At 39.6% G+C, this 24086-nt stretch overlaps 1 protein-coding gene across 3 annotated transcripts; it reads left to right on the top strand.

Moving 5' to 3' along the window:
* The first annotated feature begins 41 nt into the window (after window positions 1–41).
* Window positions 42–23793, top strand: spats2 (spermatogenesis associated serine rich 2). Of its 3 annotated transcripts, XM_037103099.1 has the most exons (14): window positions 42–162; window positions 1581–1770; window positions 5117–5421; window positions 6523–6602; window positions 7540–7648; window positions 8196–8245; window positions 8529–8751; window positions 11240–11419; window positions 11567–11702; window positions 14689–14747; window positions 17232–17341; window positions 17645–17747; window positions 19308–19456; window positions 19545–23793. In XM_037103099.1, the coding sequence occupies exons 3-14, from the start codon at window positions 5397–5399 to the stop codon at window positions 19803–19805; spliced, it is 1485 nt and encodes a 494-aa protein (XP_036958994.1). In that variant the 5' UTR covers window positions 42–162; window positions 1581–1770; window positions 5117–5396; the 3' UTR covers window positions 19806–23793. The 3 variants fall into 3 exon arrangements, with proteins under 3 accessions (XP_036958994.1, XP_036958996.1, XP_036958995.1); XM_037103101.1 differs by lacking the exons at window positions 42–162; window positions 1581–1770 and adding an exon at window positions 1835–2046; XM_037103100.1 differs by lacking the exons at window positions 42–162; window positions 1581–1770 and adding an exon at window positions 2046–2180.
* Window positions 23794–24086: the final 293 nt, after the last annotated feature.

The raw sequence follows: 24086 nt of genomic DNA, 5'->3' as shown, positions 1-24086 counted from the left end.
AGCATCTGCAGACGGCTAACACACTGAACACTGCCGCGCGGGACAGCTAAAGCTTAACACCGACCGGGGAGCTGTGTGTGTAGCCGGGCGGTACAAGGCAGCAAACCGTGCGCACCCGGTTCCTGAACTTCGGAAATGACGACGTGGATCTTGGGTTGCCAGGTTTGTGCAGTCAAGCTGTGTTTAACACTTCGCCCTGGCTTGAGGAATATATCATGTCAGCTTGTCCATTTAGTCTTTATGAACAACTGTTGATGTAATGAATTTAAGAAACAAACATAATTAACATTTCCAACATATTTTCGTTTTTTTCAATAGTCTGCGTTTAAGATGAATATTGATAAAATACGAAGCAGCTATTAAATCCACATTTGCTGTCAAAGTGACAGACTGTAACCATGACATCACAGTAATTATAAACACATTTTGTAAATATGTATCGTTACACTGATTTTACACGTCAAAGTATATTTATGATTCATGGGAGGATCCAAAATGAGTCTTACTGCTACTCTTATTGCCCCCAAACCTTATGGAAGTGCAATGTATTGGAATAACCCTTTAAAAAATAAGCTTACATAAATACATATATGGACTACACTGAAAAGGACAATCACATTTCCAAAACTAAGACATGTGGTGACTGGACTCTTCAGTGATCATATGTTATTTCAGGGTATTTTTCAACATCTTATTTAAGTTATGCACCTCTATTTCTGACATGCTCATGAACTACATGTATATGAATCCTACTCTATTCAGCCATGTTGTTCTCTAATGACACAAGCCACTATTTGATCTAAAGTGTCCCTTTACATGGAGCCTCTTTATAAAACAAAATCATGCATTGTGAGAGTTCCTCTTGCTCCTCTACTGTCACTGATGAATGCAGGTAGCAGCTGTGATTTGAATACCCTGACAAAGTGAACTGGTTGGATTAAAGGTGGAATGTTATATGAACCAGAGCAAACATTAATTGTAAATGTAATTACCTAATTAGCTCAGTTAGCCATGCAGCTAGAAGTCTGCAGCATCCTGGATTCTGGATTCAGCAAAAACATGGTGTGCTCAGGTGAGTTGCTGGGCTGTTGCCTCTTTGGGTACTAAGTGTTATTATGAGAAAGAATGGGCCTGTACTAGCCAGTTAGCGTGCTAGCTCCAGTAGATAACTCTGTTACATACTGTTTTTAACCAAAAATTCTCACCCGTTGCACCCTTAAAGGTAGAAATCCTATGATGAGCCACAGAGAAATGATCCCTCTCACATGATGGGCAGACATGCAATAGATGTCCCAGTACAGGTCTGACACAAGTAAAGTATATGAAATATATGTGAAGCGTGTGGGTCCAGGAGCATGTCTGAGGATATGATAAAGGAAATATGTGGATGTATGTAGGTTAAGTAGGTAAACATTTAAAGTGTAAGAGGTAATAAATATTGAACCGTGTGTATTAATAATACATGTATATTTAACTAAATATATAATGTGAATGTATAATCAATGCTGCTGCTGATAATAATATAAACGATAATATTAATAAGAATATCCAATGTGAGGTGTAGGCTTTTTATTGATCAGGCAGGCTGGAGAGTCTCGCTTGAAACGTGTTAAAAGGGGCGTTCTTCGACTCCAACCTGGCAACCCCGAAGGAGTCTGGTCTAGGAAAATATTGCCCACAGCAGACTACTTGGCATTAAAGACGGCTGGTGGTAGGAGCTGCGGTAAACCGTTTCCAGAATCTACTCTTCAGTCTTCTTGCCAACATCAGGTACGTATCTGATTTTGTGTTTATGCTAACAGAGTGAGCTAATGCAACTGATGCTTCTATAGCAGCGCGGCGGTTTAAACGTTAGTTGAGATGCTAAGTGATGGCTAGCTTTACAACGGAGCATTGAATAATAAAAGCCAGGCAGTCCGCTAGCTGCGCGCTAGCTAGGGCTGCATTCAAAGGTCCATCCTTAAAGGAAGGCGTTGATACCCGGAGTTGCATTAAGTCATTTCCAGCGTTGTTCAGCGAATTCAGCGTTAAAGGCAAATGATTGAGGTCAGCATCGCAGAGCCGTGCCAAGCTAACCACGTAACGTAAGGCAATGTTAGCAAGCTAACGTTAACATAACCGCCGGATTTCGGCCAAATATGTGAAATGAAAGACTGAACGGTAGAGACCCTATTGTGCAAGTAAGTTGAAGTGTATATATATTAAAAAAATCCATCTTGAAGTCAGCAGAAAATGCAAAGAGTGGAAACGCTAACATTTTTTTTCAGTCGTGTTTCATAAAACTGAATTCATACCGCTCGACAGACAGACAGGGGGGTAGTTAGCTAACATTAACACGAAGTTGGCTATTTAATGGCCAGTTTGTCGTGAAGCTCGCTGAAGCTTCATGTCATCCTGAGAATGTAGGTAACCCGTCGATGTGTTGGATGTGTTTTTACAGCTATATTGCAGCGAAATACTTCTAAAGACTTGCACATTTCACCTGTAAATAAGCCATCTAAGATGCCAGATAAGATGCGGCAAGAGGCAACAAGGGTCTCTGTTTTATAAGATAGCTTCAGTTTATTGATATTTAGTCGTCTGGCCTGGATTGAGAAGTGCTTCGTTCAACTGTGAAGACTTTGATCACTGACATAACTGCTTTGTCACTGTTTCTGTGTCAGGAGACGAAATGAATTGGCGGTGGTGACGAGAGGTGTCTCTTAAGTGTAACTACGTTAGGACCCATGAGAACAGTTGGCTTGTTTGTGGCTAACTGTATGCGGGTTGTGACTGTGACAGAAGAAGCCCCTCCGTGCTTCCGTTTTAATAATGTCACACACGTCCCGCCTTATTTACATTTCTCAACTTCTTCAATTCAAGCTCACTTCTCAGTCACCGACTCCCATTTGAGTGCTGAGTTTGCATTTCACTATGTATTGCATCACTCAAGTGCACCTGGTCCAGCTCTCTTGAGGTTTCAAGCACCATCCCTCTTGATAAACATAATGCATCCTAGTGCCGCTTGCCTATGTGGCTTCTGCAGTGTCACTTGTTGTTTGTGCATATGCCAGTCTGACGTCTGTAAAGGTGTGGAAGAGCCTGGACTGTGGCATGCCATGTCCTAATCAGGAGGGTGTGTGTTTGTACACTTTTTAAGTTTCCCTTTCTGGTGAACCGGGTCAGAAAGAGAAACCTAAAAGGAAGGGAGGACAGCCGGCCCTTTTATTTGTGTCCAGATTGCTGAAGATCCGGTTGAAACATTCTTGGGACTGGATGGGACGTCATTAAAATAGCTCAGATTTGGCTGTAGCCTTTTAAAGAGATTGAGGTATCAGTCTCATTGATTGATTGTGCAGCAGTGTAATTGAATCCTTTCCGGATGAACCAAGATCATTCTGAGACTCCGCAAATTCCTGTCGTTTCTTTTTAAATTCATTTATCTGGTGTTTTTCTAAACGTGTTTCTCTGCATGTAGACCAATTGATGGCAGGGTTAATTTGAGAACAGTGAATGAATAAGAAACACCTCGAATGATGCGCCTATTTTGGTAACATAATTAGGCCTGAACTATTTGCCGTGCCTTTTCTGAGTCAGCTTCTTGTTGCAGTTTCATTTCCAGTAATAAAAGAGACGAGAAAAATTAAAAGCATATTGCAAGGTAGGGCGGCACAATTAATCAAGTTATTATTACATTATCGGATGGGATTGGCCTGTCACAGAGTATCGGCACATATGTTGAGAAGAAAAGAAAAACATGACTGGCATAGACATTAGGATAATTTCTGACACTGGGTAGTTTTACGGTTTGCTTTTTTACTTCAGGCTTATTGTGATAAGAACCTGTTGATCCATAGTATTAGCTTTTGGGCATCAATATATCAACTGATACAGTGGTATAAGCCTTTGGGTATCCTAGCGGCTTTGGGTATGCATCTATTTGATTGATTCATCTTTTTCTTTATTATTTTGGTATACCAGTCCAGGGATCGGTGTATATAGCGCTGAGCAGCAGTTGACATAACTTCGTCCACTTTTCAATCTTGGTGCTGCTGAGTTATTGAATTCCCAATGAAGTTTACTCTTTCAGTTCACTGATGTTATTTTGGAAAATGAAGTTCATTTTTAAGCTAGCAATGGGCAAAATATATGATATGTATCATAACTGAATACATGTGTACATTGTGTTCAGCCATCTCATGTTTTTCTGTTATGTGCGCACCATCGACTGTCCCGGTGCTGCACTTCCACAATTACGAGTTCCACCTCTTGCGTTCCGTCAACATTACGTTGTTAATTAACATTCAGAAAATAGATTTTTGACTTTTGTGAATCGATTCAGAATCATCCACATCCGCATCACGATGCATCTAAGAATCGATTATTTCTCCCACCCCTATCCATATCCAAAATTTTTATATCTGTATGTTGGCCCACATCTCCCTTTTTATAGTGGCACTAACTCCCAATATCCAGTGTCAGTTGGACTCTTGTTCCGAGGCACAGAGTCAAAAATCTTAATTTCCATGACAGTGATGACATCACCCATTTGTGCCGCCACTTAAAAGTTTGGCTGCAGGGAAAATTCAAAATATTTGAGATAGTTCTCAGTCATGCCTATGAAAAACATCTGTTAGTATGTCAAATTCTGGAATTTATAGTCATCATCAGCCCGTTCATTGCCCAGACTGCGAAGGCATGCTGAATAATTTGTGTAACCTTCATAACGTTATCACTCGATGCTCCTGCAGAGTGCAGCGAAAAATGAAATACCCTTCAGAGATGCACTTCTCGACAGCCCTGCCGATTTTTTCCCCCCCTCCAAACTAAATGCTGTGTTGCTGCCAAAGACAATATTAACTGCAGATTTCTTGAGAATGCTCTGCCAGACGGACTGAAACTTATTGAAATCTGTTTTTTATTCATATTTTATAGCCAGAGGAAATGGATGTCATTTGATTTGTATTCGTATTTTCAGATCTTACAGAAGTTGAGATTTAGTATCTGTGCATTTTTGCTTCATACAGTATGGTTAACAGTTATCTACAATATACTTATTTGGGGAACTCTCATTTCACGGTGCAAAACTATTTCCAATCAACATCTGTATTTCTTTCCCTCCCCTTTCCTCCCACAGTTTTGGATCAACTTGGTGGAGAGAAACGGGAAGAAAACCTGAATCTCTGCCTAAATGGTTTAGGCCTGATCCGAACCTTCCAACACTTCTGCCAGTTGTGAGCCTCACTGGAATCTCTCTAAAAAGAGAGAGCTCGATAGAAAAACTCTAGAAAAACCCAAGTAAAAGTCCCCACACTTGGGCTCCTCGTCTAATCACCAGTTAAAGCATATTTAAAGGGTTATCACAGTCTTGGGGAGGAATACGACCAAGTGTTTCTCGGAAACGTCTGTGTGACAACATGGCAAAGAAAAACAGCAATAAGGGTAGGTATTTGCTATTTTAACTCTTTAATAGAATTAGCAAAATTGAACTCTACATGTCATTGCATATATTTCGTGTACAAACACACAGGCAGACACAATTCGTCATTTGTGTTTTTATGACTCAGCATTTGAAGAAAGTTTGGGTTAGATCAGAGGCGTAAATATAAAATGTGTTCATGATTGTATTCACATGCCTTTGCACATCCTAAATCTGCGAGTGCAGTGTAACAGATGGTAATACTTTAACAGAGAATTTGGATAGTTATAAAGAGACGCTGTGGACCTTTACAGTGGCATTAACCTACTTTTGTCCACAAGAACAACAACTCTTACAAGGCCCCCGTCTTTTTGTCTTGTCTTTAAATGACCGTAGATGAACTTTGGACTTCACCTGACTATTCATACTCAGCTTTTGTTGTTCAGTCTTGAAAAGAAATGTCTTTAGACCTTTTGTTGAAAATTGTTTATGATTCTTACACAGCCACTTCTTCCTTTCATGGACCGGTTTTATTGTGTGTCCGATAATAGAAACCCCGAAGGTGTTTTCACGAATTTGGAATTGTGCGCTCAAGAACGTCTTTTCAGTGGCTTTCGTTTGCTTTTGGCCCTCTAAATCAGATGCAGATTCCAGACTGTCGAGACAGATGTGATGAGGTTTTGTCCCTTTCTTTTTGCACAAGTGCCTGCTGCTTTGTGATAGAAGCTGAAGTGGCTGTGCTGAAATGCCCAAATAACATGTCCTTCCAGCTCCACAGCACAATGTGCAGTGATGTTGGCATTGACTTTTTCCTCACTATGCAGTTTTGAATACACACAATGCTTACAGTAATCAAATCTGTCTTAAAACTATTTGATACATTGAAAAATGTCTCAGCACACAGATAAACATTATAAAAGTGTCAGCTTTTTTACTGGAGATGAAAATGTATGCCTCGTAATGTGATTGGGATTCATAAACACAGCCGAGTACTCTTTCCAGGAAATCTCTGTGAAGATGTCTGATGGCTGATTTGTTTTGCAAATGATGTTCTACAGAGGTTTGCAAATATGATTCAAGGCCAGAACAAACAAAGGAGTTTGGTGTTTGTTATATTTTTTCAGATACGTCTGGGGTGGTGTTTGACACTCGCTCAAAAATGGTCATGTCCCAAGGAGGAACAGCTGAACGGATGAAAGAGAAGGTAAGACATATATACACACTGCACATGACTGGCACAATTGTAGCTAATGGCTAAGTTTTACACAAGAAATTCTAAAATGTATGTAATTTCAGACATTCAAATTCAAGTGCCTTTACTGGAATTGGGGGTTGAGCGATTGCCACCAAATTCAGTGACCGTAAAATTCTGACTTTGAGGTTTTGTGTAACCAGCAAAGGGAGTTGGATCAACTCTTACCTCCCTGTCCGACCTGTTGGCATTAAAAGGGTCTCTGTCACTTCACCACAACTTTATTTCAAACTGCTTTCACAGCAAGGGCCACCAACGTAAAAGCAGGATGTACGTTCAAAGTCAGACTCAGTTGACTGAGAAACTGTGTGAATGTCAAGTGTCGTTTGAGGCTGATTAAATAATGAGAGTAATAGGTTATATGTTGGAACTGTTTTTTTGTTTTTCACACTGCTCTTTGTGGAACTTCATACAATGCTCTATGATGACTGCCAGTGTGTCTGCTGCTGATGTATTTAAATGTTTTTGATAGACAAGTGTCATGGTACACTGTTTTTCTTGGGTTTTTCTACAAATCAGTGCTGATGAGATGCCTAATCCTACCTCTTGACTAACTCTGAAAATGAACGCCATCATATTTACTGATAAACTTCCATTATTAGCTTGCTACTCGCCCCAAAACACACATGGTCCTAGACCTCATTTTTGTGAATGTTGGTTTATTTTGGAGCCCATATGGAGCCAGTATGTTTTGTTTTTGCATTATTAAGAAAAACAAAAGATATATTTGCTGTTACACATTTGAACTTATCATACAAACTGCCATAAATTCCTGTCCTTAGGGTAAGTGTTATACACATGTGAAAACACCTTCATTGTACATTTATTTTGTCAACTTGAGATGATTTTAAAAGTGGTTCCTCTCATACTATGTCCTCTTATTTTACAGATCAGCGCTGTCAGGGCAGTCGTCCCCAACAAAAGTAACAATGAGATTGTGCTGGTGTTGCAGCATTTTGAGAACTGCGTGGACAAGGCTGTTCAAGCTTTCTTAGAAGGTATGAAGACGTCAGCGTTGACCTCAAGAACAGGAAATTCTTTGCACTCAAACACATAAACATAAAGTTACTGTAGTAACATAACACTATAAAACTTGAAGTATTGCATATTTTAGCACAATTATGTATTAATGACAATGGTAATTTCACCACATGAGGAGAAGACTTAAGATAACCTGTATAATGTATGCTGGTATATTGTGACGTCCTTATCTGCGTAGTTTCACCAATACTTTATGTGATGTTTAGTCGGAACTGTTATCTTGGCATGCTGCCCACTGTTTGTGTTTAAACGTGACCTTGACAACAACTTTTTTCTTCATGCATGCACGCCATGCTTTCATAACTCTGAGCATTATTTGCATTCCTATAGTTTTACAAGTTTAAAAATAGAACAAAAAGGTTGTACTCGGACGTCACACTGCTTTGTTCCTCATTTAGCAAACGGCACCTCAGGGCATTCATGTGTTTGGATGGGTATTACAAGGTTCATGCCTGTCATGCCTCACTTTATACCTTTGTCATCATCGTTTGTGTTGAACATCAGGTAGCGCAATTGAGATCCTGAAGGAGTGGAATGTCACCGGCAAAAAGAAGGTGAGAGCCAGAAAGCCTACATCAATTGATTTGTCTCTGTTGAGTAAGCATAATTATGTCAGCCATACTTTTGAGATACTTCAAACTTGTTTCTGTACTTCATAAAAGAACAAGTTCAAAGTGCTTTTGTTAATCGCAAACTATGAATGTTGAAAGATGTACATGTCATTCATTTAGTTGTGGAAGAGGCATGATGAATTAATCCATGTCAGTCCACTGATTGAATATAGATAACAATGTCAGACTGATGAACATTCTCTCTATTCTGTTCCTCCATGTCTAGCCCAAGAAGAAAAAGAAGCCCAAGCCTCAGCCTGAGGCTTCAGCAGAGCCTGCTCCACCTGAGGCCACATCCCCTGAGGAGGGCAAGGATGAGATGAACGGCTTTCATGCCAACGGATCAGTAATGGATGGAGAGTCACTGGATTCCCTGAGTGAACAGTTAGACTCTGCCTCCCTGGATGCAGCCGAGCTGGACTCTGAACCTGCTACATCCGAAACCACTGGTAATCACAGCTTTGATAATTATGAAGGAAAATAAGCTGTTTTTATGAAGTTATCATGCCGTAACCTGCTTCAACCAACATAGATTTTAATTTTATATGTAAACATCTGCTCTGAACACCGTTTAAAGAGAAGCTACCCACTCCAGGGTGTTTGAATATTGGGCTGTGCTTTGTTGTATTAGATTAAAATTGGAATTTTCTTGGTGTCCTAGGGATTACCTTTGTCATACCCAGCAGTTTAAAGGCCTAGACACACAGCAGGATTGAAAGTGGTGATAAAATTTGCAGCAAAATCTATTTTTATGCTAATTATATAAGCATAATCAGACAATCCATTTAGAGATGCAAGATTAATACATGCAACGGTTCTGCCAAGAGAAGTTCAACTTTGGTGAATTTTTGCTGGTGAGTTGTTCCTGACTGCTACGCTTTGAGGGGAAATGGAGCTGGAGAGTCCAGAACAGAGGAAGGGTTTTTTTTCTTGTTAGGGTTAGACAAAAAAACATTTCACAAATGGATTGCAGACAATTATGAGAAAAGAGTCAATGTAAATGATGTAAGTTTGGAATTAAATGTTAAGTTATTGTCCCATTAACTAAAAAGGTATGAAGTTTGCTAGCTGACCATCAGCAAAGTTGTTTCAAAGTCCTTTCCACACTTCACAGCTATTTTGGCAACGCCCCTGGGCAGTGATTTTAACAAGACCAGGCTTGAATCTGAATGAATGGAAAGACAGAAACTTCACATTCAGTGGTCACTGGGACATAAACTGCATGAATAGAATAAGCGGTTAAACTTGATTTAAAGACATTTTTAAAAATGCTTAAAAAGTAAGTTGACTTTGCACCATGAAACAAATCCCTTTCCCCTCATTTGATACTTTTATTAGTTATGTCCATGGTTTCACAGCACCAAGTTATTTTGCAGCTCAGTACAGAGTGACGTGATGCCGTCAGCTCATCACATCAGAGCTCTTGAATCAATTACTTTTTAATGTCTAATCTTTGAACCTGATATCCTCCAAGTCCATGCTTATTCAAAGTCTGTCTGCACCCGCACCTAATCTGTTGAAGCTTTTGTTAATCTCAACTGTTTGCTGGCATCAGTGCAACAACACGACTGCCTGATACTTTTTCTGGTTTGGCTGTGAAAAAGCAGACATTTGGCTTTTGGGAGAAAGGGGCGGGATATGTGACATACAACAGCCATCTCTGACATAATGGACCTTTTTTTATGAAGAGTGGTTTAAATCCTCTCTCAAAACTCTCTTCTGGTTACCTGGGAAAGCTTAATTTTCCCTTTTTGAAGTATCGTTTTATTAGACAAAATGGTTTGGAAGCTTAGATAGGCAGGGAAGAGTGAACCAAAAAATAAAGTGAAAGTAGAGGGAAGCACTGGAAATGGAAGTAAAGGTTAGGGCTTCCACTTGCAGCCTTGAGATTTTTCATTGTTGCAAAGTTTGTGGCTCCGCCTATTTAAGACACTTTTCACAAGTTCACTTTTGAATGAGAGAATGTCACTTTGTGGTGTGACTGTTACCTACATCACCTATTGTTTAATACTTCCTTGTCAATCCCAGTAACTTTCACATCCCCTTGACGGCTCCCCATCGAAGCCATGGACCATTTTAAGTACATGTCAAACTTCTCCTTCCGTCCGATTTTCTAGTTGTTATGGGTCTGTTTATATGACCACTTTCCCCTTCTACATGTGTTGAGTTTGTACCAACTGATGTCAGACAGCATGACATTCTTGCTTGTATTCTATACAAACTTTTCTGTGAAGGAATCTTGCCCACAAAGAAAACCTTAAATAGCAGTAGTTTGTATTATTAAAAGGAACAAGTCTGCTTAAGGCAGAGATGTGAATGAGAAGATGACTTGAATGACTTGTCTCTATTCATTATTTGTTTGTTTGTTGATTAGTTTTTATTGTCTGTCACTATTTCACAGTTTTACGGTTATTAGGAGGGATTTTTTTTTTAATTGAGAAATGTTGAAAAAAAAATCAGCTGTTATAAGGTTTTTAAAAATATATTTTTTGATTACATATATTTTAATGAAAATCAATAATTATAATACAAGTTGAGTGCGTTGTCATACTTTTTGATCAGGTTAGATGGCCAGTGATATTATTGGACAGGTACTAATACCTTGTGTATTCTCTTTATAAAGATCGGATAGTGCATTTATGACTGCAGGGGAAGTGACATGACTTTGGACGTGACTTGCCTTAACTAAGGACTTGACTTGCCCAAGAAATAAATGACATGGAACTTTCCTGAGACTTGGATCAAATTATCAGATTTAACAAGGTATCATATCACATCCCAGTATCATCTTTGTTTAAGGTTTTTGATTACGTTTTTCTCTTTTTTTTTTTTTCACCCAAAGAAAAACAGAAACTACAGAAATACTCTGCTGTTTGGGAAAAGTCAGTTGGGAAACCACTTACTTTACTTGCTGTAAAGAAATCTCTTTTCTCACAGGTGCAGAAGCAGAAAGTCAAGGTAGCGCTCCAAGTCCCGCCTTACAGCAAGGAGGTAGAAATCAGCAAGGTCCCAGAGGCAACAAGAACCGACCCAGGCCAGGCTCAAATTCACATCCACCCACTTTCTCATTTGCACCCACAATGGATGAGCAAGGATCATCAGGAGTCAAGAAGATAGGTTAGTCACCGTACCCTCCGAATGATCTTGTCCTGCATGTAGTTTATGCATTGGTTAATAAAGCACTAAGAGTTGGGACAGAAAAAGGCCAATCTGGAACAAAATCTGTTAAACCACTTGAGCCTTATTCATGTGTAATGTCCTCAGCTTCCAACATTGACCGATCCGTGAAGGACCTACAGAGATGCACAGCCTCACTGACTCGCTACAGGATGGTGGTCAAGGAGGAGATGGACTCTTCAATCAAGAGGATGAAGCAGACGTTTGCTGAGCTCCAGAGCTGGTGTGTAAAATTATTTTCAAGTGTGGTCACAGTGGCTAGAGTTGAAGCTCAAGGTGCTTTGAGTTGTTTGGAAAGTGAGGGTATAACAAAACAGCCTGCACGGGCGTTTCCACTGCAGCACTTTTCCCTGGGGATGAAGATCCTCTTGAGGAACTCGGACTAAATTTAGTTCCTGTATGATAGCTCCAGGGTTGTTACTTTGTTTGCAGGGCTGACAATCAATGTTTTGTCAGGTATCGCAGACGCTTTAACTAGTACCAATATTGGGATGAGGGACGGACATTTCAGTCATTCATTACATTCAACTCAAACATCAGATACAGTGGAAACAGAAAACTACAAAATGAACTTTCAGTACCTGAGTTTGTTCCTCCAGGTCCAAAGTTCTTGGAACTATTTGGTCAAAGAGGACTATTTGTGTTCCTTAATATTCTTTAGTACATGGTGCATGTTTACTGAAGCAGTGTGTGTGTGTGTGTGTGTGTATGTGTGTTATTTTTATAGGTTTTGCTTTACCATCAGTGAGTCAAAGGGCATTTTTCTTATCTTTGCTCTATGTGATGACACCGGCACAGAGGCTTTGCATAATAGGAAACTGACCTGTAACATATGTTGAACCTCTGGTCCTTTTTTAAATGGGAGCCAGTCGGAACGGGACTCTTGTGTCTTGCGCCGTCACTGTCTCCTTCTCTCTTCTAGATTCTCTCCGTCAAAGTTCTCTTCAGTCACTTCATCTCTGTCATGATGAGTACGATTCCAGCTAGCAGAGCTAACTTTCCTAGTTACGGTATGCAGCAGTTACAGGTTCAGAAAAAGCAGTAAATCACAGTGTTGAGGCAGAGCAGCTGGAGGACATTAGAGGGGAAACACAAAAATATTTTCTCCACAAAATATGATCCAGTTTCAACAACATCACTGATGGTGCTGTAAAGCATTAAGCACTTTGTTACTTCACTGAGGGGGAAGGATCATAGAGCAGCATCACCATTCACCATATTACAAGACACTGTACCAGTTTACATAAAAACCTTGATATTCATCATGGGTGTAGCCTTATTTATGCTAGAAGCAGTCAGCCAGATGTCAAACATAAAGTACAGTTATCCACAGAACTTGCATATACATATACATATATATATTTCTATTCAAGGGCTTTTTAATGCTGCACTGGAGGCAGAGAGAGATCGTGACTGTAAAGAGCTCTGCACACTTCAACTAGGTTGAGTAATGTGTCATCCAACCATCTAAAGGCAGAAGTGTTTCAAAGCCTCCAAGAACAACACTGTAGGCTGTGAGGTAATTTTTGAGTTCTTGTAGTAGAATCCTGTTACAGACTTTCCCGTACACAATCAATACAAAACGGAGCAGTTGTTGTTCTTTTTTTCTGAGTCTAATACCTTAAAAAAAAATGGGTTTTTTTTGTTTTCAGAATTTTATCCATTGGTTAAAATTAAAATCTCAAAAATCTGTATCAGTAAAGCTGTATCAGTAAATGATTTCTTGCCAGTCGTGTGTAGGCAGTTGGCCTTTCAAGAGTAAGTCTGTGATGCGCCAGCTCTCAACTGGCTTGGAATAGTGCACAATCAAGTGCACATCCACTTCACGAAGACATTCATGGTGCTGACCTCGTTTGAATGCACAAGAAAGGGCAGAAGTAGTTGTCTAGAGAGAGCCTGAGGCAGGAGCTTGCATTCTATTACACCTGCTAGCAGTCTAGGCAGACAATCCACCTGGCACTTCAGGTCTCAAAGCTTTTGTGTGTAGACTTTTGGGGCATTTATCAGAAGAAATGGAAGCAAGCAAACTGGGACAACCCTGCTTTCTGTGTGTTCACAAACAGACAGGACAGCCTCATTATAGAGGTCTCTTCTAATTGGATAAATTGGGCAGGGATGCTAGAAAGTGGATTTTCTCTTTTACTGCAGGGGGTGGAGAGCCATGGGTTACAAAACACTAACAAATACACTTTATGATGAAAATATATCACTTACCAGCAGCTTTCAGCTTGGAGGTTCAGTGCGTGACATGATTCCACTGTAGTCATACGTCATTGTTACTTTGTAGCACCACATTTGAGCACAATATTGAATTAGTTGGCAAAAGATATTTGGTGAACCGGCTTATCAGCAACGTGAGAAAATGACTCAAATATATGAAGTGTCATAAAGATGCCAAAATACAAGGTATTTACGTCATTATACAACATGGGTACAGCGACAAACGACACAAAGTACAGAACATATTCAGTTATTAATGCACAAATATGCATCAGCATGTAGTGCATCTTCTGAATCTGCATCATCGCTGTCGTGTATGTTAACTGCAGCAATAAGATGGTGATGATAAAGTGGTCGGCATCTTCGTATTAAAAGGTCGACACCCAGGAAACACTGCATCAACCTTGACTGTTCATAAGTGGTCCCAAGGCAGATGATGAAGGGTGGCAGGTTAACACGGGAAATGCATTTTAGTAATTTTGCCAATAAGGAGTGCGCACAGGGTTTTAAGAAAATCTTTTACCCATCACTTGCCATAGGAAAATATAGTTACTCATAAATGGAACCATTTTTCTTTGAATGATGATTTGTGGTTATTCAGTTTTTTCAATCTAAGTAGGTGCTGGGAAGTCAAACTGTGGTAAAACAATATTACACTCAAGGTTGTGGTTTATGATGTCATAACGGCAGACATGTTGATATATGGCATGAGAACGGAGAACTGCAGTATGTTACTGCTGCTGATATCACACAGCATTGAACTTTCTTCCATGTGTTAGTGTTTAAATGTTGACCTAAATGTGTTGCACTTGCTGTTTAGCATTGTTATTCACAAATGCTCCCGTCTCCGAGTGTGCAGCTGTTTTTTATTGGAATAGCTTTCGTAATCCCAGTGCAAAGTCAGCGTTCACAATATGCCCTCTTATCTTGAAGTGAGTGGAGAAAAATGACCTCCTCCCTGTCTCTCTCTCTCTCTCTGTGTTTTTTAGTTTAATGGACAGAGAAGTGACTCTACTGGGGGAGATGGACAAAGTGAAAGCGGAATCCAGTAAGTATTTGAAACTACGTCGTCTGAACCATGACCTGCGGGTCACATGCCATCTGAGCTGTTGTTGGTATTTTTCTCATAATGTGGTCACCTGACTCAGGAAGTGTTCTAGGTCAGATTCTCAGAAGTTCCGAGAGGAAGTAAAAAGAATTTGTTGTAGAACAGCAAGTCCCAGTTTCTTCAAAACTGCAGCGATGCCCTCGGGGTCCTGATATACCTGGAGCATACCAACCACTGTGTGTATGTAACATGACAGAGCAAGACTGCATATTTGTACAAGTAGGCCATTCTCTCTTTCTCTGTCCTCTCAGTGTTGTGTGTTCCAGGCCTGGAAAAAGTGAATAGTGTCAGGTGTCAAGGGAGACTCAATGCTGTTTTTGTGCGCAGTGTGTGGGGAATTGAGAGGAAAGCAAAGAAACTCTAGGATTTCTTCAACATTACAAAAGCCAGGTTTCCTCAGAACTTACCTTCTACTAATCTGCTTCCTGTACTTATGTTAACTTATTGTTTCTCTCATAAGCTTTTTCTCTCCTGCTGCAAAAGCTATAACTGAAAAACCACTCTGACCGTAGGTGTACAAATGGGAAAAGAGGATGTTGTTGGTATTGTTTAGCACAGTTTGCTGCTATCTGTGGTGCTGAAGGTACCAGTACTGTAGCTAGTACTCATATTTAAGGGGTGCAACCAGTGTTTATTTTGGCAGCTACTTTAGGTTTAGTCTTAATCTAATAAAAAAATTTATTGGTTTCAGTACAGTACACCAGTGCTGAAACAATTAGTTGATTTATATGCCTCCCAGATTAATTGCTTTGTAATCTTAGAAACAGTTTGACTAGATAATAATTGCAGCCATATTCAGGGCCTTTATGGTAGGGGATTGTAAGTAAAAACAGATTGAGTAGAACTGGAAGTTGCAGCAGCAACACATGATGCTCACTTAGACACACAGGTCTGTAAAGCTAACATGGTTTTCCCCCCATACATATCACTCCAACAATAGGACAGTATAAGACAATATGAGCATTTCCCTTGTTTGACCAAAAAGCTTACTTGTTCCGGAAAAGCTGTACATCTTAATAGTTCGGTCTGTGGAATATATTAAAAAGCTCAGTTATGTCTACAATTGTGTTGTATTGTCTGAGCAACAGTCCAAAACCCCCAAAATTCATTTTACTATCCAATATAACAGAAAAGAAAGATGTTTGGTCATTTTACCGGAACGACTGCAACAACTAATAATAATCTACTAAATGATTGACTTTCTGTTGATCAACTAATTGGCTAGCCAGCAAATAATTCAGCACTATCCTCAAACTATGGAGCTCCCTCTAGCTGTAAACAGAGGAATCGAAGAAATATTTTTGATTTTTTTTTTTTTTTGTGCATGTAAAAAGTCTGCCAAGTAAAAAAAAGTCCACACCGCAGAAAACATTGCTCCTGCACTGCCTGAAATGAAACCGTTGGTTTGTGTATGTGCAACTCTCAACAAAGACTGAACATGACTGAGGCACGATGTCTCACTCTGTATCTAAAATGCATTCAAGTCACAGTGTGAAAAGGGCTGCATGCAGCATATAAGAAAAATAATGTTTGTTGTTTTTTTTGTTTTTATTAATGTATTTAAACCTATTCTACCAAGACCCCCAAATAAAAGGGATGAAATATTAAACTAATAATAAACTAATATGTAATTTTGAAATTAGGTTTTGTTTTTTCTGTAATGTCTGTAATTACAGTCTACTACATTGTCAGGTTCATACAAATTGCACACATCCATTATTAGTTACACGCCAAATGCAAACTGTGATGGCAGGATAGTGAGCAGAGGTAAATGAGAGGTTCAAATAAGTGTTTTCAGTAAACGTGTTACGCCTTTCTTGACTTACCTGAATAGATGCTGTGTGTAGAGTAAAGGCTAAAGAAGTATGTCAAGTGTGTAATGATGCTAATGTCAGTGACTCACATGCCTTCACACTGGCACATACTCAGAATCACTATTTGATCTTTAACCCTTGTTTATCTTTAGATGCTGAGTCAGCTGAACTTTGTATGTGTCATTTTAAAGTACACAGCTGAGTTCTCACAAGAAAACGAAACTTACTGCGACTGCAGGGAATATGTAGATGGAATTAAGTAGTTGAGAGAAACATGCAGAGTAACTATAAAATTATGATTGGCACTATTTTGTTAATTGATTGATAATTTAAGTCACAAACATACTACTGAATTTTGTCTAGTTACAGCATGTCAGTCAAGAGAATCTGCTGATTTTCTTCTGTGATAGTAAACTGAAAATATTTAGTTTTTGGACATTTTAACAATCAAACATTTAGTCGATTAGTTGCATCCCACACCGAGTTGTGCCTGCAGTGGACATAATCGGTCAGCATTTGTAGTACGCTGTGAATCAGCGACACCATGCACAAAAACATTGGAGGTTCCCTTGTTGGTTGTCTGTTAATCATCACATTATTTGTGTTTCAGTGTTGATTTTGGATGCCCGGCAGAAAAGAGCAGAGGAGCTCAGACGGCTGACCGACCAGTCAGCATCCATGTCTGAAGAGCAGTTGACCGAACTGCGTGCAGACATCAAGGTACTTTAACAAAACTGCTGCTTCAGTTTGGTTTGTTCTGTCTCTTTGTTTCAAAATGTGAACAAATTCACAGCTGGCCAAATGAGAGGTGGGTGTTGATCATTGTGCTACAACTGAAAGTTAAATGAAAAGCTCATTTGTAGTTAGTGGTTGTCTTTTCCAAGGTGAATCATGAGTAGGGTGACTATATGGAAGAAAATCACAAATTAAAATATATTATCCTGTTGTATTTTTGGGCATGCTGGTGGTTAATAATAACAATAATAATAATAATTGATTGGTTGTCTCTTTGCTTTTCCACAGCACTTTGTTAGTGAACGTAAATACGACGAGGATCTTGGGAAAGCTGTAAGATTTACATTTGATCTTGAACCGCTGAAGACGAGCATCACAGGGTTTGGATCAGGTACAGCATCCTGTTCATCTGGTTTTATCTCTTTTTTTATTTGAGTTCAAGTGAATATTTCTCCCTGTGGCTATCTTGATGATCCCGAATGAAACTGTGAATCCTCAGCCGTTTTGAAAGCAAAAACAAACAAAAACATGTCAGAACTTGATAGAAACAAGAAAATCCACTAACCTACGATACTTAGAATTGCCATGATGTGGATTACTGAGAACCCTCATCAACAAGCATCTCACGACTTGGAGAGGAAATGGACAAAACTAAAAATACAAAAAGACTCCAAGAGGCCCAGATGCCACCAAAACAGAAGTGCAGAAGAAGCAAAACTTTGAACTATTTTGAAGGGTGTGTAAATCAAGCTAAATATAACTTCATTATGTTAATTTCTGTGTAGCGTAAAAGAGGAAATTAAGCTATTAATACATCAAAATGCACAACTGTGCAGACATCCAGTTTTCATATTTGGCATTTGACAAAATCATTAACAACAAGTTTAAACATGTGCACAGCTTTAAATATTGTTCACAGAATCATCTCTTCTCAGCAGTGTTCAGGTTCTCAGGTTGTACATTTATAAACAGAAATGAGTCTTAAAGTAACACGTTTCTATTATGTGGTTCCAGAGAAAGTCATGTAATCAGTGCTGCTGAGAAGGAAGACACAAACACAGACTTCATATACTTAACTGAAGTTATGAAGGGTGCCTTTAAAGGTGCACACAGAATTTAGAAGTTTGCTTACCTCAATCTGAGAAGTGTCCTCTTTAAAACCCTGTAACTCAAACTGTCATCAAGCATTTATTAGATACACCTCACACATTCGGTCTCAGGGTATATAATCCATTTTTAGACATTTCAGATGGTGTGAAGAACACCTTGTGAAGTTTAAAAAAAAAAGAATTAAAATACAATAAATGCGCTTTGGTCATATGGCTGACACTTCTCTGTATCGAGGAAGAGGAATGGGAGTGTGAGTTGCATTCATGTTGCCCTTCAAAGTGAGTTTGAGGCAAATGTGTTTTTAGCCACTAGCATTTCACTAACTCGCCACTTAATTCTGCATCATTTTATGCTGTACTCTCATGGTTAGTCTTATCATTTTAACACCAACATTAGTGTGTAAATGCAGGGTTTTTTCTTAACTTGAGTAGATAATTAGTAATTGATGTATTTCCCATTACCATCAGATGAGTTTGCGGATCGTTGCAGGGAGCGGTAGAAGGCAGCAGATCATTTACTTCATGCGGTTCTGAATTAGATGCATTAACTTTTTCCGGCGATGATAACGGAAGTGGCTAGAGAGTGAGACGTCTGGCTGCCTGTGCACTGAAGACAAAAGCCTGATGTCAGAGGATGATATGTGTGCTGTGAAGGTAGCAACATCAGAAATTCTGAATTTTGAGGCAAACAGACTTGGAACCCCTTCTCATCCTAAATATAGACCAGGGTAAAAAAAAAAAAAAACCTTTCTGGGTTTTTGAGCTTATTTAGAACTCCTGCTTCATGAGTAAGGTTCCAGGTTGTACTGTTAGTGACTGACCTTGTTGTTTTTCTTCCACAGTGTACCACCCGCGTACAGGCTACTCAAACAGGTCCCGTTGCAGCTCCACGTCCTCTTCTGTCGCCAGCCCAGGCCTCCTGGAAACTCCTCCTCCTCCCACCCAGACCCAAAGCCCACCCATTGAAAACCGCCCTCCACCCACCAAACAGGTCAGCAGGAAATCATTCAGACCTCAAAACTTACCTGAGCAGTGTAATCATTTTTAGTCGCTTACTGACTTTTGATTTCTACTCTCAGATTTTCCAAGGTAACAGGCGTACTTTCCAGGGACAAGGGTATCACTCGGGTGGTCAGCGGTATAACGGCGGTTCCTACCATGACAGGAACGCCACTCGTGGTAACCACCGCTACCAGAGCGACGGCGGCTCCTCTGGCCCTACTTCACATCACTCTAACAACTCAAGAGGTCCCTCGCGTTCCTCCACGTCCTCCTACAACCAAGAACGACCCTCTCATAACGGGCTGCCCCAAAGGCAGCCGCGGACGCACTGCCCTTGACATTGGAAACCCTGCACTCAAATCAACCCCACCCACTAACCCTTGCACTCCCCTCCCATACCTTCCACACTCTCCCTCCTACTAACTCCTCTCAATGAAGAATAGAATACCAGTTTACATATTTCCGTCAGTTGAGCTGTATTGCCACCTCTCTACATCTATCCATTCATCCCTCGAACTTGAAAAGCTCTCACTCGTCTGTAATCGCTCTTCCTTTTCTCATTTCTCTCATCCTGGTTGCAGTAACAGCTCTTATCTTTAGGCCCCTTTGAGAGATCTCATTGCTATGCTATTGTCAGTCTCTGTTTTTAATGCCAGAGACTGACAGGATTACCTGCAACAATTTGCGCATTATTGAAGTTAGATTCTTAGTACTATTTCTATTCTTGCTGTGGCTTATGTCAGCTCTCTGATTTGCACCTCAGATCTTTCTCTTTTTTTTTTTTTTCTTTTCCTTGTCTCCCCAAACCATTTCAATGCCTTCACCGTGGAAAGGAAGTAGTTCTAGTGTTAACAGGGAATTTTGTCATCAGGAGAGAAAACATGCAATCAACACTACAGACTATCGTTAATCTTTGCAAGGTTTAAAAAAAAAAAAATTAAAAAAAAAAAAAAAAAAGGACATATCAAACTGTAATCCAGAGCTTTTCGTATGGCTGCTACAAACAAGGTAGGAAACGTGTTAACGCTAGGACTTCGATGTTATTTGAGAGCAGGTTGCTCTCTGATAGGAATAGTTTGACGTTTTGAGAAATGGCTACCTCCCTTTCTTGCATTAGATGAGAGGATTGATGCATCTCGTGTTCTCTCGCTGGCTGTGAAGCTAGCTGGTTAGCTTAGCTTTGTATGAATGCAGGTGGAAACTATTTTGTTGCTAGTCCCAATTTAACATAATCGGCCAATACGCAAAACTCCAAAGTTCACAAACTTCACAGAAGTCCTAGGGAGGAAGTAATATGTTCGACCCGTGACAGTTAAGGGCTTGCATACGAATTGTCATTCTGTCTTGTTTATTTTGTACAAAAAAAATTAATGAAATGAAAAAACACGGGGTAAAGATCCAAGCAGAGCAAAGCTGGTTGTTAAATTGGTTGAATAGCTGCTAGCTGTAGCTTCATCATCACCATACAGACATGAGAGTGTTTCCAAACTTCTCATCTAAGACCCTGCAAGAATGTGAACTAGCTCATTTTCCAAAAATGTAGAACAATTCCTTCAAATATTGCCTGAGGCTGTGATGTATCGCCCTCCTGCTGGCCAACAGGGTCGTCGTGTGTGCCGTCTTTCTTGCTCGCTGTCCATTCTTTTATAACAGAGGGCTCATTACCTTTTGTAGAATAACTGTTAAATGAAATGTTAAAACTCAAGACAAACTGTCCACATGCTGTTTCACAGTTAGTTCTTGACATCAGTTCTGAAGGATTTTCTTCCACTTGCGCCGTTTCTTCTTCGTTATTTGTTGTTATATGCACATGAATGGCATATTAATGACGTGCTTGCCTTTTAGTCACAGAGAGACTTCACATTTGCCTTTCTAGAGAGACATGGATGTCTGCGTCATGACAGCTTTCTAATCAGATGGTACTTGTAGAGCAGACGTGCGATTTCTAAATATATGTATGAGAAAAAGATGCAAGATCTCTTCTTCCCCTTTTTATATACTCACTTGATCCCATCTGTGAACGTATAACTGATGAATACGTTGGTGGGTTGTATTGATTTCAAAGATTTTTTTTTTTTTCTCTTCTACAGCTGCCAAGTAGACGCTTCAAGGCTGTTGTTGGGGTTAAGTCTCCTCGTCGTGTCGTGTCGGGAGTTTGTAAACAAAAAGTTGGTGAATACCTCATTGCTGATCTTTTGACGAGGCCTGTTTTTCAAGGCGTTTTCTGGCAGTGGGCTCTTTTTTTTTTTCTTTTTTTTTTGAGGGACGAGGACCCCTGGTCTCTTATCATCGTGTAGTTATGTACATACAGTTTGTGGAGCTGCGAGGCTGTAGTGGAAAAACTGGTTGTTACATTATTGCTGCATTTCATCATTCATGTGTCTTCCTTCAGACTTTAGGAAAATGAAAACTAAAACAATATTTTCCTCTCTCCCCCCTCTTTTTCTGATCACAGGGAGATTTTTTTTTTATATCTATATATGTTTGAGATTAAAATCTTTACTCCAGTTATTATATTAGTGAATATTGTGGAGAAAAGAACGGTAGTTTGTTTGCAGTCTTTGATTAGTATGTCCTGTAACGACATAGAAACAGCTTAACTCTTGACTGAGGCCGTAGTTTGACATTTTGAGAAATATACTCACTCACTAACTTTGAAAACACTTCTGATGAACCATAAATCTCACCATTGTGTTGACCGACAGTGATGTCACCTTCCAATTTGGCATTACAGTAGTCGCCATCTTGGGGGGGGGGGGACCATATTTGGGAAAGAGGGTGTAGCTGAGGAATGTAGACGTAGACTTGAAACAAGTGATTGAGTCTAAAAACTCATTAGAAAACATTTTATTTAGGTAGTAAATCAAGTGAGAAGTCGGGTCTCTTTCCCATAAGCTTACATGAAAATCAGACTCCTTTGGAAACAGAGGAGTCGCCCCCTGCAGGCAGTAACTTTCAAAATCTGGAAGCTCAATTCATATATATATTTTTTTTATTTTTTTTTTATAGGGATGGTTGCTTTTCAAAGTTTGTTTTCCAATTGTGGAATGAACTGGTTGTTGCCCCCTTGTGGCTGTTTTGGGCAAAAATAACAACAACTATTGAACCCATGTTGGACACAATGAGGTTTGCTTTATCACGTGAGATTTATGCTTTATCAGAAGTGTTGGGAAGGAAATGGAGGGAAACCGCTTTGTTTCCTGTCCGAATGTAACAAAATCCACTTTACTCTCTCTCACTCAACTATAGCTCGACTTGTGTACTGTATCTCGATTGTTTACATCAAACAAACGTGTGTGTTTTGTGGCGTAGAAATGGCAGTTAGCCAATTGCAGGAGGTTATTTGTCACATTCTTTCTTGGCCGTGATCAAAAAATAAAAAACATGTTAATTGGTGAGCTTTAGAGGTGCTGATAGGCAGATTTTGACCGAGCCGGGGAAGCTGCTTTCTGCCCGTTTCCACTCTTTAGGCTAAGCTGAGCTAACCGGCTGCTCAAAGAAGCATCACAATCAATCTTCTGATTCATGTTTACTCTTGGTAACATTAGCTGTGTATTTCCTTAAATGTCAGACTACTCCTTTAAGCGTTCTCAGAGGTGGTGACTTTGTTTTGTCACAAAGATTTTTATTGACTGACATTGTCGGGAGGAAAATATACCAAATTTTACTAAAACAAGTGTTTTTTTTGTTTTTTTTAATTCCAGCGTCTTTCTTGTGTTCAAGATGCTGGACTTGTTCAATCAAAACTCAAAGGAAGTCATTCTCAACAGAGATTTTCACCATCTCACTTTAACCACTTTTTTTTCTTTTTACATTCCAAACTGTAGGAATATTTAGGTTCTCGCCAAAGAAATAATTTCGTCCTGTTAAAGTTGCTGCCTTTTTCTTTTCTTTTCTTCTTTTTATTTCTGCCTGTAAAGAATTCCAAAGGGGATAAATCCAACTCTTCACCTCCTCTTCTTCCTCCTCTTCTTCCCTCCCAAGTTAATTTTCTGACTCCTTCCTGTATATACATATATGTAGCTATATAATTTTGTGCTCACATGGGGCATTTCGTATGTGATATTCATATTAGTCAAAATGGAGGTTAAACATCTAGTTGATTCATTCTTCCAGTAAACCCGTGTTCTTCTTCTCAAGACAACCTTTCTGAGACAACTGTAAACTCAAGTGCCTTTTCTCGTCTCCCACCGATTCATCGACATCCCCTCCACCAAAATATGGACCAAAGACATCGACCGTCCCCGACACCCCTGTCCGCTCTTTCTCCCACTCACTGAATTGCACACTTTTCATTTACTACGAATAAACAGTTTGCAATACTGATGGTGTATGTCTGGGTTTTTTTTTTTGGAGTAGTTTTCACACTAGCGGAAGCAGAGGCGACGACGAGGTGTTAAAGTACGCATTTCCTGCTTTTTAGCTCATGTGCTACAAGTCACTTTCAGTTTTGAACATGTTGATACATGTATGAAACACCGTGCTCTCCAAATTAGTGTTCTGAAGTCCCATGCAAATAAGTAATAAATGTGTGAAATTCAGTCATTGGAAGTAACATTGTGTGAGATTAAATATGACGTATAGGTACAGTGCCTGTACATCCAGCAGAGGGCGCCATT

This window comes from Acanthopagrus latus, chromosome 7 (assembly GCF_904848185.1).
Source record: "Acanthopagrus latus isolate v.2019 chromosome 7, fAcaLat1.1, whole genome shotgun sequence".
NCBI classification, from domain to species: domain Eukaryota; kingdom Metazoa; phylum Chordata; class Actinopteri; order Spariformes; family Sparidae; genus Acanthopagrus; species Acanthopagrus latus.
The sequence above is the reverse complement of the archived record's forward strand: the minus strand, read 5'-3'. Positions and strand labels throughout refer to the sequence as shown.

Excerpts from the sequence above, each read along its gene's own strand:
- spats2 (XM_037103099.1), top strand. The coding sequence starts at position 5,397 with ATGGCAAAGAAAAACAGCAATAAGG. Across the intron at positions 5,422-6,522 it reads AAAGAAAAACAGCAATAAGG|ATACGTCTGGGGTGGTGTTT; the intron begins GTAGGTATTTGC and ends ATATTTTTTCAG. Across the intron at positions 7,649-8,195 it reads TGTTCAAGCTTTCTTAGAAG|GTAGCGCAATTGAGATCCTG; the intron begins GTATGAAGACGT and ends GTTGAACATCAG.